Below are 16,312 nucleotides of genomic sequence, written 5' to 3'. Positions count from 1 at the left end.
ACATGTTTATTAGAATGGTTTCTTTTTCATATCTCAGGTGAACTTTTTATATCACAGGTGAGCGTTTCAGGGCCATCAGGGCGTTCTTTTTAAGTTTTTAATATGACTGAAAAAGAAAGACGGGAGAATATTAAATACACATTATCCATTTTAAAAAAGTATTTAAATGGATATACAATAAAACTGGGTTTCTAAAATGTGGATGTTGATTCGTGTCGTGCAAGCGGGCATAAGTTCCGTGGTTTCTGCGCAATAAAGTTAGGAATGGTGTACAGTGATGGCTGGTGAAACTTGGTGTACATAGCAATTAAGCTTTTGTGGATTACATTTGGGTCTGTGGAGTCATGGTAAATGTTGTTCAGCAACTTAAAACAGAATAACGGTTATCACACAATAGCTTAATTTAGAAATGCTGCAAAGTGATTAAATATGGTGGCTTCAAATTGCAATTGGTGTTGGTCATGTCAAGTTTAAGGTCACTGTTGCTTAAATAGGACAAAATGGATTGCATTTTGAGTTCATTATTTTATCAAGTCCATTGGCACTAAAAAACAAAACAAACACAGTTGACACAATTTCATCAATTAAAACGACATATACTTAAAGAATTCGTTTTATCTTAAACATAATAATAGATTTTTATTTTCAGACAAACATTAAAAAGCAACACTTGCCTCTTGAAGTATTTTATGAAGTGAATTCCACTAAAGTTTATCTTGACAATCAAACGGCAATGCATGGTAAATATTCTGATGTTTTTTAACTTTTGTGCTGATATTTTTTTATAGGTCAGTTTTTATTATTTGGATTTTTTAAAATTGAATTTAAGCCAGTAAGTTGAAACAGAAGTTAAAGAAAGGTCACCATGTAGCCTTTTGAAACATTCCTTCATATTTAAGAGTTTTGACGTTACGACTCCAATTATACTTAATTAGAACTTATCCCTCAGTTTTAGGTTATTTCGGTCACACTCTCATTAAAAATGGTCAGATTAAGGTATATTTCACTTAAATGAGATATTATTAAATACTTCACATTTTACTGTAGAAAAGTGGCAGGTTGTCGACCTGTGGCAGATTAAACAGTAAAGATATTACTCATACAAAGACATGTTGAAAATCTTATCCACTATTGATAAAGTTGTAACCTATTTAAACTTTTGTTTCAGTTATTGTGTACAACTGCTCCAAACTTTCACAAGGGAAATGCAACTATTGTAATGCATTGAAGTCCGACTACATATGTCATTGGCCTTTAAATGGGAAAGATTGTGTGTATGGTCAAAACATGAGAACAGAGTATACATGTCCAAGGCCAGAAATAACTGGGGTAAGAACAAATGTTTATTATTTGTTTTAAATGTGCTAGAGGTCATTTATATGTTATAACACAATTATCAAAACACTGGTTGACATCCAACCATTATGTAGCCTTTTAAGGGTAACCACTTAGTCAATAGCTATATCACGGCCGGGAAACCGCATTGGAGCCACAACATTTTATTATGCGATGGAAATGCTTCAATGCGTATTCCGATTTGGTGCCTGTAATTAAAAATGGAGGTAAACGGTGAAACATGTCTGTTGTTTTTCTTTTTAAGAGGTCTATACGAGAACAGTTATGAAGTTCTGGAATGTAGATCTTCGTACGATTGACCATGAGTCACAGTCTAACATGTAAACGTTCTGAACTTGCATGATTTAATATAGGCCATTATTATAATATTAAAATATGGCTTGTTTTGCCCCTTGGGTGTGGATGGTCCCAATTATAATCACTATCCTGAGTTGTAAAGTGTACAGTTTACTTAAATTTTACACAAAGATACACTTCGTGAATAATTAAAACAAATAATGACAAATCTAAGAACAGATGTTGAATCACCCTCGAAATTTGCACAAAAGAAAAGTGTGCCTTAGAATATATGAAAAAAACAATAACAAAAGATGGATTACAACGATCGTTTGCAAGTATTAATTTGTCAAGCACCAAATGAGCCTTCTAAATCGCCAAGCAGTGTGGTTGTTCATCATACTTCATCATAATTATACCGACACTGACATAACATTTACAGAATGAGCCTTAGTGCATCAACACAACACATATCTAGACTAAGCCAATCCTATATGTAACTACATTCCCGATTGTTTCTCATTTAAATCTCTATAAAGGAGAAACAACATACCATACTCGGGTTTATATAACGGAAAATGCTTTGCAGCTTTTTCAACGTATAGCAAAATGTTGTAGCTCAAATGCTTCCTGGCTGTGTAAATTTGCACATGTTTGTTTGTATAATACAATGGATTGATATGACCACCTCTGACAATCTCCCGCAAGTAATGGGGCAGAATGAATCTCCTGATCACAAGTTACATGATTTTAAGTCCATTTCCAGTTGAGAAAGTCTTGTTGTAACTATACAGTGTAAATTACACTTATTATTTACAGTCCACACAAAGTATGAAAATCCTAGGCTATTCAGTTAAGAAAAAACTTCAAAATTTCAGCAGGATTATTTTAAGTTAAATTTTATTTATAGGAATATTAATATAATATTAATAACAAATTAATTAATTTATAATATTTATAGGAATCAAGGAATTCTTAAATTATAAGTTTCAATCAAACTTCTTTGTTTGGTAAAGGAATTCATAGACAAGGGCCTTGCATGCAATCAGCCATATTAATATACTTGATGAAATGAAATAAGCACTCTTTTATTTCCATTGATGATGGAACGGCATTGTTGGAATGCTCTAAACACGTAGTGAACAAGTTGTTCGTCAAATCAGGTCTTGTTTTTTCAACACAACAATCATAAACTAGTTTAAGCTTGATGACTGTTTTAACAATAAAATTCCGATATAAAATGCACGGCATAAGATCGGGTTGTATGTTAATTTTTGTATTTTTCAAAAATATCTCATTTCCGTTTAAAGAAAAGTTCTCTTCAAAAGTAAACTACATACAGATAGAGTGATACCTCTGATATATTTGTTTAATTTACAAGTTTGAATTTATCATCAAAACATCCTGCTTTTTTACCACAACCAAACAACTACATGCAAAAGCAAAATGAAAAACACAGAACAATGTCGTTATCTATGCATGCTGTGCCTAAAATGTGCAATCATTGAAAAAAGAGGGACTGCATGATAGATGTAACAATGCAATGGTTTATCCCGTTGTTAAGAAATCTCTTACTTTGTAGTCAAAATCTTTTTAAAAAAATAAGGAAATAACTGTTGATTTCAAAGCCATATAATGGTATTTTGCACTAATGAAAACAAGTCTATTCACAGTATAGGGCTGTGCCATCTTGGTCAATCAATGTACCTAAATGAAAGTGTTCACAGTTAGGCCACAACAAATTGATCATTTGTTCTACGGATTTTGCCCAAAAAAAGTAGGAGCGAGCGAGCGAAAAAAAAAAATACTTTTTTTTTAATTTAAGGCAAATCAGAGGCGAGCGCAAGGCGAAAAAAAAAAAAAAAGTATATTTGTTACCAAATTTATCATACAATTATGTCAAGAAATGCTTTTTAATTGCAAACATATGTTCAGTTATTAATGAAAAGGTTTTGATTGTATCACAGTGACATGTAAATCTGTCTCAATATTTAACAAATGGCAATAAGGTCCAGTGCTTTACTATTAACTTCAATTTAAACATGGATTATTGTAAAGACAACATTCCTCATAGTAACATACAATTACCAAAAAGAAAACTATTGTATTCATTCCGTAACTTACTATTACAAAAAACAACATTTTAGACTTGTAAGAGTTATTCATGATTTGAGCATTTCTAAATATTGGGTCAGGTCTAAATTTGAACCTCTTGAAGCACATAATTAAATTGGTGTCAACTACTAGTGACTTTGACATTTCAGAAGATTGAAAATGTAAATAACACAGAGAACATATCTAAAAAAGACACTGTGGATTAAATTGCGGGACAACATAAATGAAGCAGTATCAAACAAATCTGCAAATGTGGCACCAGTCATTATATTAGAGCAGGTGGTGGAATAAAGATATTTCCCTTTAAAGAACCCGCCTTGACCCCGGTTTATAGGTCCGTGCCTTGAAAAAGAATATCATGTCGGCCTCCATAGCTTCAATGCCCATAAGAAACAGGCCACTTTAATTACAGGCCATTTTATACAAATGGATCAAAGAAAACAAGTGGATAAAAACGAAGAATTGAGAAAATTTAAACAGTCATTTTACTTATAAAAGGTTTTATTTTCTGATTTTACTGATGTTTTTTTTTATACTGTCCATGTGTATGTAATGCACTAGGCAATTGTAACCACGCCCCAAGGTCCGGGGAATAGCGGGGACTTTGATTTTCAGTCCAGCCAACCCCGGGTATATCCACTGCATTCACCCGGCACTGTGGGGCCACCTGGAAGGTAAAAACGTGGCCCATTTCCCCGACTATCCCTGGTATACCCCAGGACCTGGGGGGGGGGAAGGGGGTGTGGATTGACTGGTTCATAAATTCAATGTACAGGCTGTTTCTAAAACATTTACAAGTCCTACTATTTTTATCTGTTTATAACGATTATGATTATATGAAAACTGAGAAATGCATTTTAGAAAATTTAAAAAATAACTCACTAAAACATGTTCAATTGTGTTAAGTCGTGTGTCCGTGTATTTTAATATAAGTTTTGCACTCAAAATCCGATTTAGTTATTATTTAACACAAATTTTTGAGTACAAAACAATGAATTACTCAAAACACACACAGATAATTATTGCCTTCGACGCTGTGAAACTGTTGTTGTTTACTGAAGACTGTAATCCATTGACTTTGACACTGATTTTCATTTAAAACGTGTATTTTACATTACGAAAACTGAAAGTAACCCGAAAATTAATACCGGAAATAAATAACAACGGTGCGTCCTGCAAAATATTCCCGACAAAAATGACTGTCAACAAATTTCGACTGTTTTGCGGTTACCCGGACCTGATTTTGTCCTGACACGAGGAAATTTTGCTCGCGAAGAATGTAAAGCATGGAAATACCTTCCAAAAAGGCGAAGTTGACGTTGAAGGATTAAATTCTTAGTAAAAGAACTTCAGAAAATAGAGGAAATTCAGAAGTAAACAAAAAAATAATATGCGCGGCCAAATAGTAAGTGCGGGCGCAAAAAAAGGGGGTTTTTTTTAAAAAAAATTCGTTTTTCGAATTTTAGGTGCGGAAAATCCGACGAACAAATGATCAATTTGTTGTGGCCTTAGAGAAAATATAATTAGAATCTCTATTTAAGCTTTTATGTGCGCTTTCAACGTCTTTTAAGAACGACCCTACTAAATTCCATTTGGTTCAACTGTAAGATCAATATTTATCCAGGCGTTCTGGTATAAACATTTGACCAAAATCGTGAAATATGGCAATACCTCTTTGCACCTTCTCTTAACCTAAGAGTGATATGTTGCATCAAATATGAGGATGTCCTTTTATTTTGAATTTAAAAAAGTGGATATATTGTTCGTTTTCATTCAGATTATGCCCAGAGATGGATTTCTCGGAAAGGGAACAATAATCACAGTGTCTGGAAATGAGTTTGGCACAGAAAATGAACAAATTATGAATAGAAACAGTCCACTAGTTGTTAAAAAAAAATGTGTGGGTGATATCCAAGACAACTACGTTAGAGAGATGGAGGACTTTATTCTAAAAATTCGAGAAAGGTAATGAGAATTTCATGTAATGTTGTGTAGTTTTTCTTACTAATTATGTACGCCCGCTATTTTCTGTAGATCGCCAAACTCTTTCATATGCGTATAATTTAGCTGTGTTCTTAGCTAGTTTTTGGAGAATTTCATGTAATGTTGAGTAGTTTTTCTTACAAATTTTGTCAAACATGTTCCAAATATTGGTAAGTGATCGTTCGTCAAGAAGTTTCTTTATACAACTTGAAATGAATAATATGATGAATTTTATGCTATCTCTAATCATTGAAGTACTTGGGTTTTACCTATAAGTTTATTTTTATTTGTTTTAATATTAAGTTTCCTCAAGTTAATGCATTCTTTGATAAATTTACCTTTTACGCTTTATCTTTATTTAGGATTGTTTGGATAAGAGTGAGGTTTGTGCACGTAAACTCGTTTAAACCCCCAGTAAATTTATGTTTTACTGACCGTTCCAATGCGGTACCTCAACAATCCTTGATAAACATATCTAGTTATTTTTTTATATAGTATGAATGCACTGTGCTGTTTGTGGAGTTTTGTGTTGTTCTTCCATGTTTCTTGTTGTTTTTTTTGTGTTCTATGTCTTTGGCGTTTACCCAGTGTCATTAAACCAGGTTTATGTTAAAATTTTTGCAACTGAGCTTGTTTCTGTAGTTTTTCACATATTTATTAACAAAATACTTTTGTTTCTGATGTGTATTCCATCAAGATGTGGAGATCACATATCACCTTGTAATTCTATTTTTTAAAGTGATATAGCACGTGAAATATATTTGCGAGTCATAAAGTTATCTTTTTTTAACACTTTGTTCTTAAACATTTTCAGCTTTCAGTGTAAACTTGATGGCTTTGATTCTAAAAGAGAAAATGAAACTAAATTCTTCATTCATGACGAAACATTTCAATCCGAAAAAGGGCCAATGGTTGTTCTGCCCACATGGATAAATAAGGTAAGCATAAGAGTAAACTACAATTCTGTCAATAGATTGTCAAATGAACTTAGACCTGAAATAAGTTTTCAAATCCATTAAGAAATAAGAAAGTAATGAGTATTTTTTTTTATTATTCATAAATATTAATGAGGTTGACGGGGAATAATCCGCTCTTATTTTAACACGTACATTTAAGCTAAAAAAACTTATTTGCATGATTAATCTAAATGTCGATTTAAATACGAAATGTGACACAGAGAGCACTCGTTAAGTATGTTGACTAATAAAGATCAATTTAATTGAAGCATATTGCTAAGAACGGACTTACTCATACCATTTATATGGCCACCTGCTGCAACAGATATTAACAATTCCAGAACTCTGTCAAACTTAAGTCGATTTAAAAAAAATCACTTAAAAATCAAGTTGCAATATGCTTTATGATTTAGAGCATTCTTTTGAAACATGAAATTGAAAGAAGAGATAGATATTTCAACCATTTGAGGTTCACATTATTAATGGTGTTAATTTTTTTTTTGTCTGATTTTCACATTGGGGGTGCTCGACATCAGTCAGCTGTAAACGGATAGTTTTTTTGTAATATATGTATGTATATGTATGCTTTTTTCACATTGTAACATATTTGTCATTTTTTTGTTTATCTTATGTTTAAATAGTCTGAGGTAACGTGTTCATGGAACTTTTAAAGGCTTTTTAAAAGAGGAATAAATAAGCATTTTACAACTAAGAAATATCTGCAAAGTTTTGCTGTATAAAATAAGAAACATAGTATTTGCTCAACCCGGATACATTTCATCACTTTCAGTAAATTGATCAATAATGTATCGATCTATTATAAATTAAGCTAGTGTTTTTATAATTAAGGATTTTACAGCACATTCTATTACTCTCTCCATCAGTAACATTGATGTTCACAAAACGGTAAAAGATATTTGACTTTATTCTTAAAATATTGTTCTTGGAAAATCACAATGCTTCATCCCTGTTTGAAAAGGTTGACTTTTCGAACGTTTGTTAAATGTCAATTAAGCGTGTTAATTGCATATTATTAAAAATACAAGTATCAGCCATTATTTCATAGATTTAAGCTGTCACAAATTGACGGTGAATGATTATGTTTCATTAAATATCCATAAAATGAGTATCGTAATAAATATGGTTTCAGGATGATGTGAATGTTCTAGCAATAAAACCTAAGAAGGGTCCAGCAAGAGGTGGAACAGTTATAACATTGACTGGAAAGAATCTTGGTATTGGTAATCGAATTGTTCGGAGTGTGCATTTCCTGTTAGATGACGGTGAGCGTTCAACAAGTATCTGTAACCATTCAACAGTTCAGTCTGATTTAAAGCCTAAAAATCTGTCAAGGTTAGTTTTTATTGCATATTATTACCTGATGTTTAGTGAAATAAATGTTTATTATAAGTGCGTAAGTGTAGTGAAGTTAAATGTATGGCCACATTTTCTTGTCTTTAAAATTGGTAAGTTGTTTTTTATTAAGTGAATATAGTATAGCTATAATTTGAAATACTCATACTTAAAAGCAATTTAAGTGTTTTATTCTGACTCTCCAGTCTACGCCCAATATTAAACAAGTAGATTATATAACGTTAAATAAAAAAATACTGGATAAAACACCTTGTTTAGCCTTCTTCGTAACACAAGACAACACTTTTGTGCAACATCGTGCCAACGAGATTGACTTAGTAACAGTTTAAATAAATTCCTTCACACTCGTTGTTAAATATATACTGTCTAAACTAAATTAATTACTTGAATCTTTTTTTTTAATTATGGTTGTGGCATGATTTTATATAAAATAACAGATATTTATGTTCAAAAAGAGCTGATGTCTTTTGCTATGGTGTTTCCTTAGTTATGTTCTTAATCAAAATGAAAGATTTCTGCTTTTATTTTACTTTTATAATTTTTTTTTATCTTTTACACATTTTCTGTTACAGGGAAGAGTTTTATATCACATGTGAAGTTAGTATTGATGACACCAGAGCTGCACACACAAATATGACATTTCAGGAAGTAAAGTTTCCGGATAGAGAGTTCATAAAGAAGGGAGTGGAAGCTGAAGATCTTATATTCAACTTTTTACCAAACCCTGTAATAAAAGATATTAAACCAAAAAGAGGATTCTTGAGGTAAACTTACAGATTCTGGGCTACCTAACCTGCTTACGTATATTGATGATGAAACTTCAATACATATTTGATTCACAGTGTAATGCTCTCAGAAGGGAGAGTATAGAATTTTTTATTAAAGTTTCCGCATTGCCCTAACATCTGTCCGCCGTTCTTTCCTATATTACTTTTAATGATACCACTTTTGAGAGGCCATGAGAAAGTACCCCGAGTGGATATAGAACCCACAACCTCTTGGGTGAGAGGCGGAAACCTATACCACTAAGGCCACTCTCACCCTCGAAGATTTGTGGGAAGCATTTGAGAAGCTTTGTGCGGTTTTGACCGAAAAAGCAGTGCCTTTTGTTTTTCTTTGAATTGTAAACTACATAGGAAAATGACTTTTTCCCCACTTTGCCTTGAGTTGCCTTTTTGATGAAATTAGAGGTTCCAAACAGCTCTTTAAGTTCACAGTGTGAACTTTATTACATTGTATATTTGATCAATCCAATTTTGGATAACTGGTAGGCCATCTTGCAGATTGCAGTTTTATTACCCCTTGGAAAAAAAAAAACATTGTCAAATAAGTATACTAAAGGAAACATATCAGAACCCATCAATATGACATGCCATCTTTTATAAAATATCAAAGGATTGTTTTGTCATATTCCAAGTCATAGGCCACGTTTACCTGATAGTATGATATTTAATGTATTTCATTTGGTCATTTAAATATCAGTGGTTGTTATTTGTTTTAATTCATTAAGTCATTTAAAAACATTCAACTCTTTCTGTTGAAATCCCAGCAAAATGGCCGCCTCTGATTCAAATTTGGTGCTTAGTTTTGATTGCTCCATGTACAAATATGGCTTATCATGGGAATGGATTATGAAGAAAGCATTAAGTTCTATGATGATAACATGTACAGAAATTAAAGTAATATGAATTCTGTAAATATGCAGCTACATGCAATTGATTATTGTTCATAATGAAAATGTTTATTTTGCATACTATAGTAAAATTATTATTTAATTCATACATTGATTAAGAATGTCCTTTTTAGCTCGACTATTCAAAGAATACGGAGAGCTATACTACTCACCCTGGCGTCGGCGTCGACGTCGGCGTTGGCGTCACACCTTGGTTAAGGTTTTGCATGTAAGCACCTTTAAGTCATTATCTCAGTAAATACATCATTCATTGCATTGAAACTTTGGATATTAATTCCTAAACAATCTAACCTATTAAATTAATAAAGTTAGATAACAATTATTTGAATATAGTGCAAAAATGGGTCTTTATTATTTGACTAAGAAATTCTGGTAAAGGTTTTGCATGTAAGAACACATAGGTTAATATCACAGCAACTACTCGATGTATTGCATTGAGACTTTATACAATGGCACTCAACCAATCAACCTACTTAATAAACCAAGTAAGATAACTCTAGTTTGCATTTAATGCAAATAATTGCCCTTTATTATTCGACTTAGAAATTCTGGTTAAGGTTTTGCATGTATAAGCACACATAGGTTAATATCTCAGCAACAATTTTATGAATTGCATTGAGACTTTATACTCTGTACCCTACCATTCGACCTATTTAATCAACCAAGTTATATAAGGTAAACCCTAGTTTGCTTTTAATGCAAAATAATTGCCGTTTATTATTCAACTACGAAATTCTGGTTTTGCATGTATTAACCACATTCAAGTCAATATCTCAGAAAATACATCCTGTATTGTATTGAAACTTTAGATATATATTACCAACTATCTAACCTCCTAAATTAAAGAAGTTAGATAACCCTTTTTGAATATAATGCAAATAATGGGCCTTAATTATTTGACTTAGAAATTCTGGTTAAGGTTTTGCATGTTATCTCACATAGGTTAATATCTCAGCAACTACATGATGTATTGCATTGAGACTTTATACAATGGAACTCAACCATCTACTCTACTTTAATAACCAAGTAATATAACTCTAGTTTGCAATGAATTCAAATAATGGCCCTTTTTATTCGACATAGAATTTCTGGTTAAGGTTTTGCATGTAACCACTTTTAAGTCAATACCTCAGCGAATACACCATGATTTACATTAAAACTTTATACACAGGCTCCCAATCATTCAACCTTTTTAATTAATCAAGTAGGATAACTTTTTCTTGCATATTATATAATTTTTGCCCCTTTATAATGCGATTTAGAAATTCTGCTTAAGGTTTTGCATGTAGCAAACATAAGTTAATATCTCAGCAACTACTTGATGTATTGCATTGAGACTTTATGCAATGGCACTCAACCACCCAACATACTTGAATAACCAAGTAAGATAACTGTATTTTGCAAACAAAGGCCCTTTAATATTGGACTTATTGAATATTACTGTATACAATCCATAATCCTTTAATGTATTGCATGCTATTTCCATCAAGTCTGTACTTCATTGAAGGCTGAATGTTTTTTAATTTTACACAAATCTTTGCAGGCATCATTCTAATCTTCTTTTGCAGTGATCCATGCATGTTTTGCCAAAACTTTTCAATCCTTACACTGAAAAGCGGCGGAATAGTCGAGCAGCAGCCTGTCTCTGTGACAGCTCTTGTTAATTGTCTATTGTATCACTCACTCACTCACTCACTCACTCACTCACTCACTCACTCACTCACTCACTCACTCACTCACTCACTCACTCACTCACTCACTCACTCACTCACTCACTCACTCACTCACTCACTCACTCACTCACTCACTCACTCACTCACTCACTCACTCACTCACTCACTCACTCACTCACTCACTCACTCACTCACTCACTCACTCACTCACTCACTCACTCACTCACTCACTCACTCACTCACTCACTCACTCACTCACTCACTCACTCACTCACTCACTCACTCACTCACTCACTCACTCACTCACTCACTCACTCACTCACTCACTCACTCACTCACTCACTCACTCACTCACTCACTCACTCACTCACTCACTCACTCACTCACTCACTCACTCACTCACTCACTCACTCACTCACTCACTCACTCACTCACTCACTCACTCACTATATAATTCTATCAATCAATCCATATGTCAATCAATCAGTCAGTCAATCAATTATCTATTTATTCATTGAATTATGATCATTCATTCGTTTAATCATTGAATCATTCATGCATATATTCTTGCATTCAATCACTAATCAATTTATAATTTATGTTTATAATTTATTAATTAATCTATTCTTTCACTATTTGATCTAGACAATCAATCGATGTATTAATCAATCAACCAACCAATCATTCAGTCACCCAATCAATCAATCCAATAATGAAGTATTCAACCGGTCAATCAGTTTAGCCTCCATTCATTCATTTATAAATTGATCTATGTTCACTCGCTTCCTCCCTCCCTCACTCACTCACTCACTCACTCCTTCACTCACTCACTCACTCACTCACTCACTCACTCACTCACTCACTCACTCACTCACTCACTCACTCACTCACTCACTCACTCACTCACTCACTCACTCACTCACTCACTCACTCACTCACTCACTCACTCACTCACTCACTCACTCACTCACTCACTCACTCACTCACTCACTCACTCACTCACTCACTCACTCACTCACTCACTCACTCACTCACTCACTCACACACTCACACACTCACTCACTCACTCACTCACTCACTCACTCACTCACTCACTCACTCACTCACTCACTCACTCACTCACTCACTCACTCACTCACTCACTCACTCACTCACTCACTCACTCACTCACTCACTCACTCACTCACTCACTCCGTGGATGAACACATGGATAAACTGAAACAATTAAATTACGGCTGAGAAAAAAAATCCTTAACATAAAATGCGCTCTTTAATGACCATATCATTTAGAAAAATAAAATATTATAAATGTTATTGTTTAACTAGCTAGATTTAGCTGTAAAATATAACAGAAGAATAATAGGTAGGAGAATAAAATGTATAATTGAAATGAATGCAGTTTTTCTTAGAGAAAACTTTCCTAAGCTAAGACGAAGCACCTATTATTTGAAAATGCACTTAACACACAAGAAAGTGTACCTATATAGCAAAATATTCAAACATGGCTTCGTCTTCTCTTTAAAAGCTTCGTTAAAGGCCATCTCAAACTTCGAAAATACGAAGCCTATTATGTAAAATACGGAGCTTTTATGTTCAAGAGTAAGCTTTAATTTAAGGGAATTATGGCTAAATCAGAAAGACGAAGCCTTTTTCAAAAAACGAAGGTTTAGTGCTTTTGCAAAGCTTTCTGAATAAAATGCAGCCTTTTCTCAACTTTGATAAAAAGCGCAGCTTTAGTGAAGAAAAGGCTTCACTTAAGCTGCGCTTTTTAAGAAGCTTCGTTTTTTCGATGTTTGGTGTTGTTGTTCACTCTGTAGTTTTCTTCTTGTGATAGATTATCATGGACAAGGTCTCATTGTACAGTGGTTCTTTTTCTTGATGCTATTGAATTGATTTCAGTGGTGGTACAGCGTTAACAGTTCAGGGCCAACATCTGAACAGCGCAAATGTTGGTACTATTACAATTACATATGGAGAAGAGACACAGGTAGGTAAAAATGCCTGCATGTTTTGTGTAGAACCATTTAGTCGTTTAACGAAGTAAACTTGTTATGAGATTCTTAATTTGCTTAATATCTTCATTTTCACAACTTATAACAGTATAATATGACATACCTTAATGCAAAAAGCAACATGACAGTATGGTTCTAAGTCTTGCAAAGGTCTCGGAACTTAACTGTATGTGTGTTGACAGCCGCAAATGGTTTTTATAACAAATAAAAGTTTAAAACATGCATCATTTTAAGATTACACTGCCGTGCGTCAAGATGAGTCATCAGGCATGTAATTTAAATTAAAAACAAGTTTATGGGCCTTGCTATAAAATATTGACAATTGGATAATGTCTTGGATTATCTAATAGTGTGGGTTACTCTTGTAGGATTTAAGAAATTTATTACATATGTCCATGTGTGTTTATTCTGTATGAACACAGATGGACAGCGAGTTAACTCATTAATGAAACTTCCTGGGAAATAAGCAATCCCACTTTTGTCCATACAGCATGCACGCAAGAAATACAATTAATTATCATATTGTGAATGTAAGTATGCTAGAATGATTTTACCCAAATATTTATAGCAGTCTTTGTTCCCTGCTAAAGATTGAAATAGGCAAATTGTAGTATAGATTTGAATGGAATTTACTTGATAGGTAAAATACTGCACAATTGATCCGAATTTGGCCGACCAAGTTATATGTGAAGTACCACCAGCCACACCGGGCATCAGGAATGCTTTAGCAAACAAGACTCCCTCTAAAAGTCAAAGGAAGAAAAGATCAGCAGACTGCGATGGATGTATAAATGTTGAAATTACTGTGAATCTGGAAGGAGTTGAGACGTCTTTTACCATTTCATATTTTCATGATCCTTTAATCAACCAGTTTGATGAAAATGTTCGGCTCTACCAAACAGATCAACAGTATTTGGAAATAAAGGTTTTTATTTAACCATGATTATTAATGAAAATCTCTTCAAAGCTTTGTATGCAATTTTCTAGCACGGTTTGATGCCATGAACTAGTATGTTTAAATCTTGTATTTAATTTACTGGAACGGTTAAAGTTTTATATGCAATTTACAAGCATATAGTTAAAGCTTAAATGTATAAAATTTTCTAGTTATTGTTCAATCTTATATGCAAATCGGTACAACGGGTTAAAGCTTTGTATGCATTTACTAGAATATATTGAAGCTTTTATGCAGAATTTAAACATTGTATGCACTTTACTGGCTAAGGATTTGTATCCAATTAAGTAGCACATTTGAAACTTTGTATGCAATTTTCTTTAATAGTTGGTTGTTTGTTTGCAAATTAACATACGCATATTTCGTTTGTGATTGACTTGAATATTAATCAATGTACTTATCATCCTATGGTTGTTGTTTTACAGGGCGAAAATCTTAACCTTGTTGCGGAGATGCATGACATCAACATTACGATTGGATTAGGTGAATGTAATGTTGTGGAGCTCACAGGCAATTATATGCGATGCAAGGCCCCAAGTTCTCAACCGAAGCCAGGAATACCGGGAGCTACTTTGCCCGAAGTCAATGTTAGTACTCTAGCATATATAATTGTTAATAAGTAGAGTTGGCTTTTTTCTCGAAACATACCATTAAACTCCACAACTGACTTAGTGCAGTAGGATATCTGACAAACAAAGTTAAGTTATGGCGAATTTAGGTAAATTTATAAACAATTTTTTGACAACAGATTTTTGTGATTGTAAAAGACTTTGGTACGCAGATATGATGAAAGCTGAAGTGTTCAGTTTGCTGCAACATGTAGGGCTTAACTGACTTATTTTTCTTTCATTCACTGTAAAACATATTTTGCTAGTTATACGGCCCTCGGTACATGAATAAGAGTAATATCAAGTATCCAGGGCGCAGTGATGATCTGAACACTTAACAATGTTAGTCCTTTCATTTCTTACATTATAGGTGACAATAGGAAACATACATAGAACTGTTGGATACATTAAGTATAAAAAAAAGGTCGAGAGGGTCCTTATCATAGCCGGAGCAGCAGCTGGAACTGCACTGTTTCTTCTTGTTTTGGGTATTAATTTTATACGTCATGCACAATATAATTTTTAAATATTATTGCTTTGTTGAGAGCATAAACCTAGTAAATTTGATTTGTAATTTTATTTTCCCAAAGTAGTCATTATGTGTTAATAATTGAAATAAGTGCTCCTTTTGAGACACTTATTTATCATAAAATACTTGAAACTTAATGAGTAAATATTAAACACATACTTAATCAAAATGTTCATGTGTGTAAAGATGTTTTCAGGTACAAAATACAAATTACCATGTATGTCTTTGCACTGATAGCATTTTTATCTAATACTTCCAATGAAAGCATTCTTGGTCTGATACATCCAGTGATATAATTTTGCCGTCCTTCGAAGGAGAGAAATATTGCTTTGCACATGTCGGTCGGTAGGTCGGTAAGTTGGTCGGTACGCCCGTCCGTCGGAAGATTTAGTCTCGTCCGAGTGATAACCCGACAATTCCTGGACCTATTGTCATCAAACTTGACATGAAAGTTGGGCCTAGATGACCCCTATTGATTTGAGTGATCATCGGGTCAAAGGTCAAGGTTACTCAAGGTTGTCAAAGCTTGCCTGAGTGATAACTCAACAATGCATTGACCTATGGTCATCTAACTTAAAATGGTGGCTGGACCAGTAGATGAACCCTATTGATTTTAGGGTCATTGGATCAAAGGTTAAGGTCACAATGACCTTGAATGCGAAAAGATTGTTTGATTGATAATCGACAGTGCCTGCACATATGGCCCTCAGACTTGACTTAGAGGTTGGGCCTGAACAGTAGACACCTTTTGATTAAAGGGTTCAGCGGGGCCTCAAACTTTA

The 16,312-nt window shown here is 33.5% G+C and overlaps 1 protein-coding gene across 1 annotated transcript in view; it reads left to right on the top strand.

Moving 5' to 3' along the window:
• Positions 1–16,312, top strand: part of LOC128215945 (plexin-B1-like) — a 48,461-nt gene that overhangs the window by 17,298 nt on the left and 14,851 nt on the right. The window contains exons 11-20 of the mRNA XM_052922545.1: positions 650–740; positions 1,169–1,329; positions 5,525–5,712; positions 6,545–6,668; positions 7,837–8,039; positions 8,633–8,824; positions 13,326–13,413; positions 14,079–14,363; positions 14,819–14,980; positions 15,372–15,489. Of these exons, the coding sequence (XP_052778505.1) occupies positions 650–740; positions 1,169–1,329; positions 5,525–5,712; positions 6,545–6,668; positions 7,837–8,039; positions 8,633–8,824; positions 13,326–13,413; positions 14,079–14,363; positions 14,819–14,980; positions 15,372–15,489 (1,612 nt within the window). The remainder of the gene's footprint in view (positions 1–649; positions 741–1,168; positions 1,330–5,524; positions 5,713–6,544; positions 6,669–7,836; positions 8,040–8,632; positions 8,825–13,325; positions 13,414–14,078; positions 14,364–14,818; positions 14,981–15,371; positions 15,490–16,312) is intronic.

The sequence above is a fragment of the Mya arenaria genome, chromosome 14, assembly GCF_026914265.1.
Source record: "Mya arenaria isolate MELC-2E11 chromosome 14, ASM2691426v1".
NCBI classification, from domain to species: domain Eukaryota; kingdom Metazoa; phylum Mollusca; class Bivalvia; order Myida; family Myidae; genus Mya; species Mya arenaria.
This window is presented reverse-complemented; position numbering and strand designations above follow the sequence as displayed.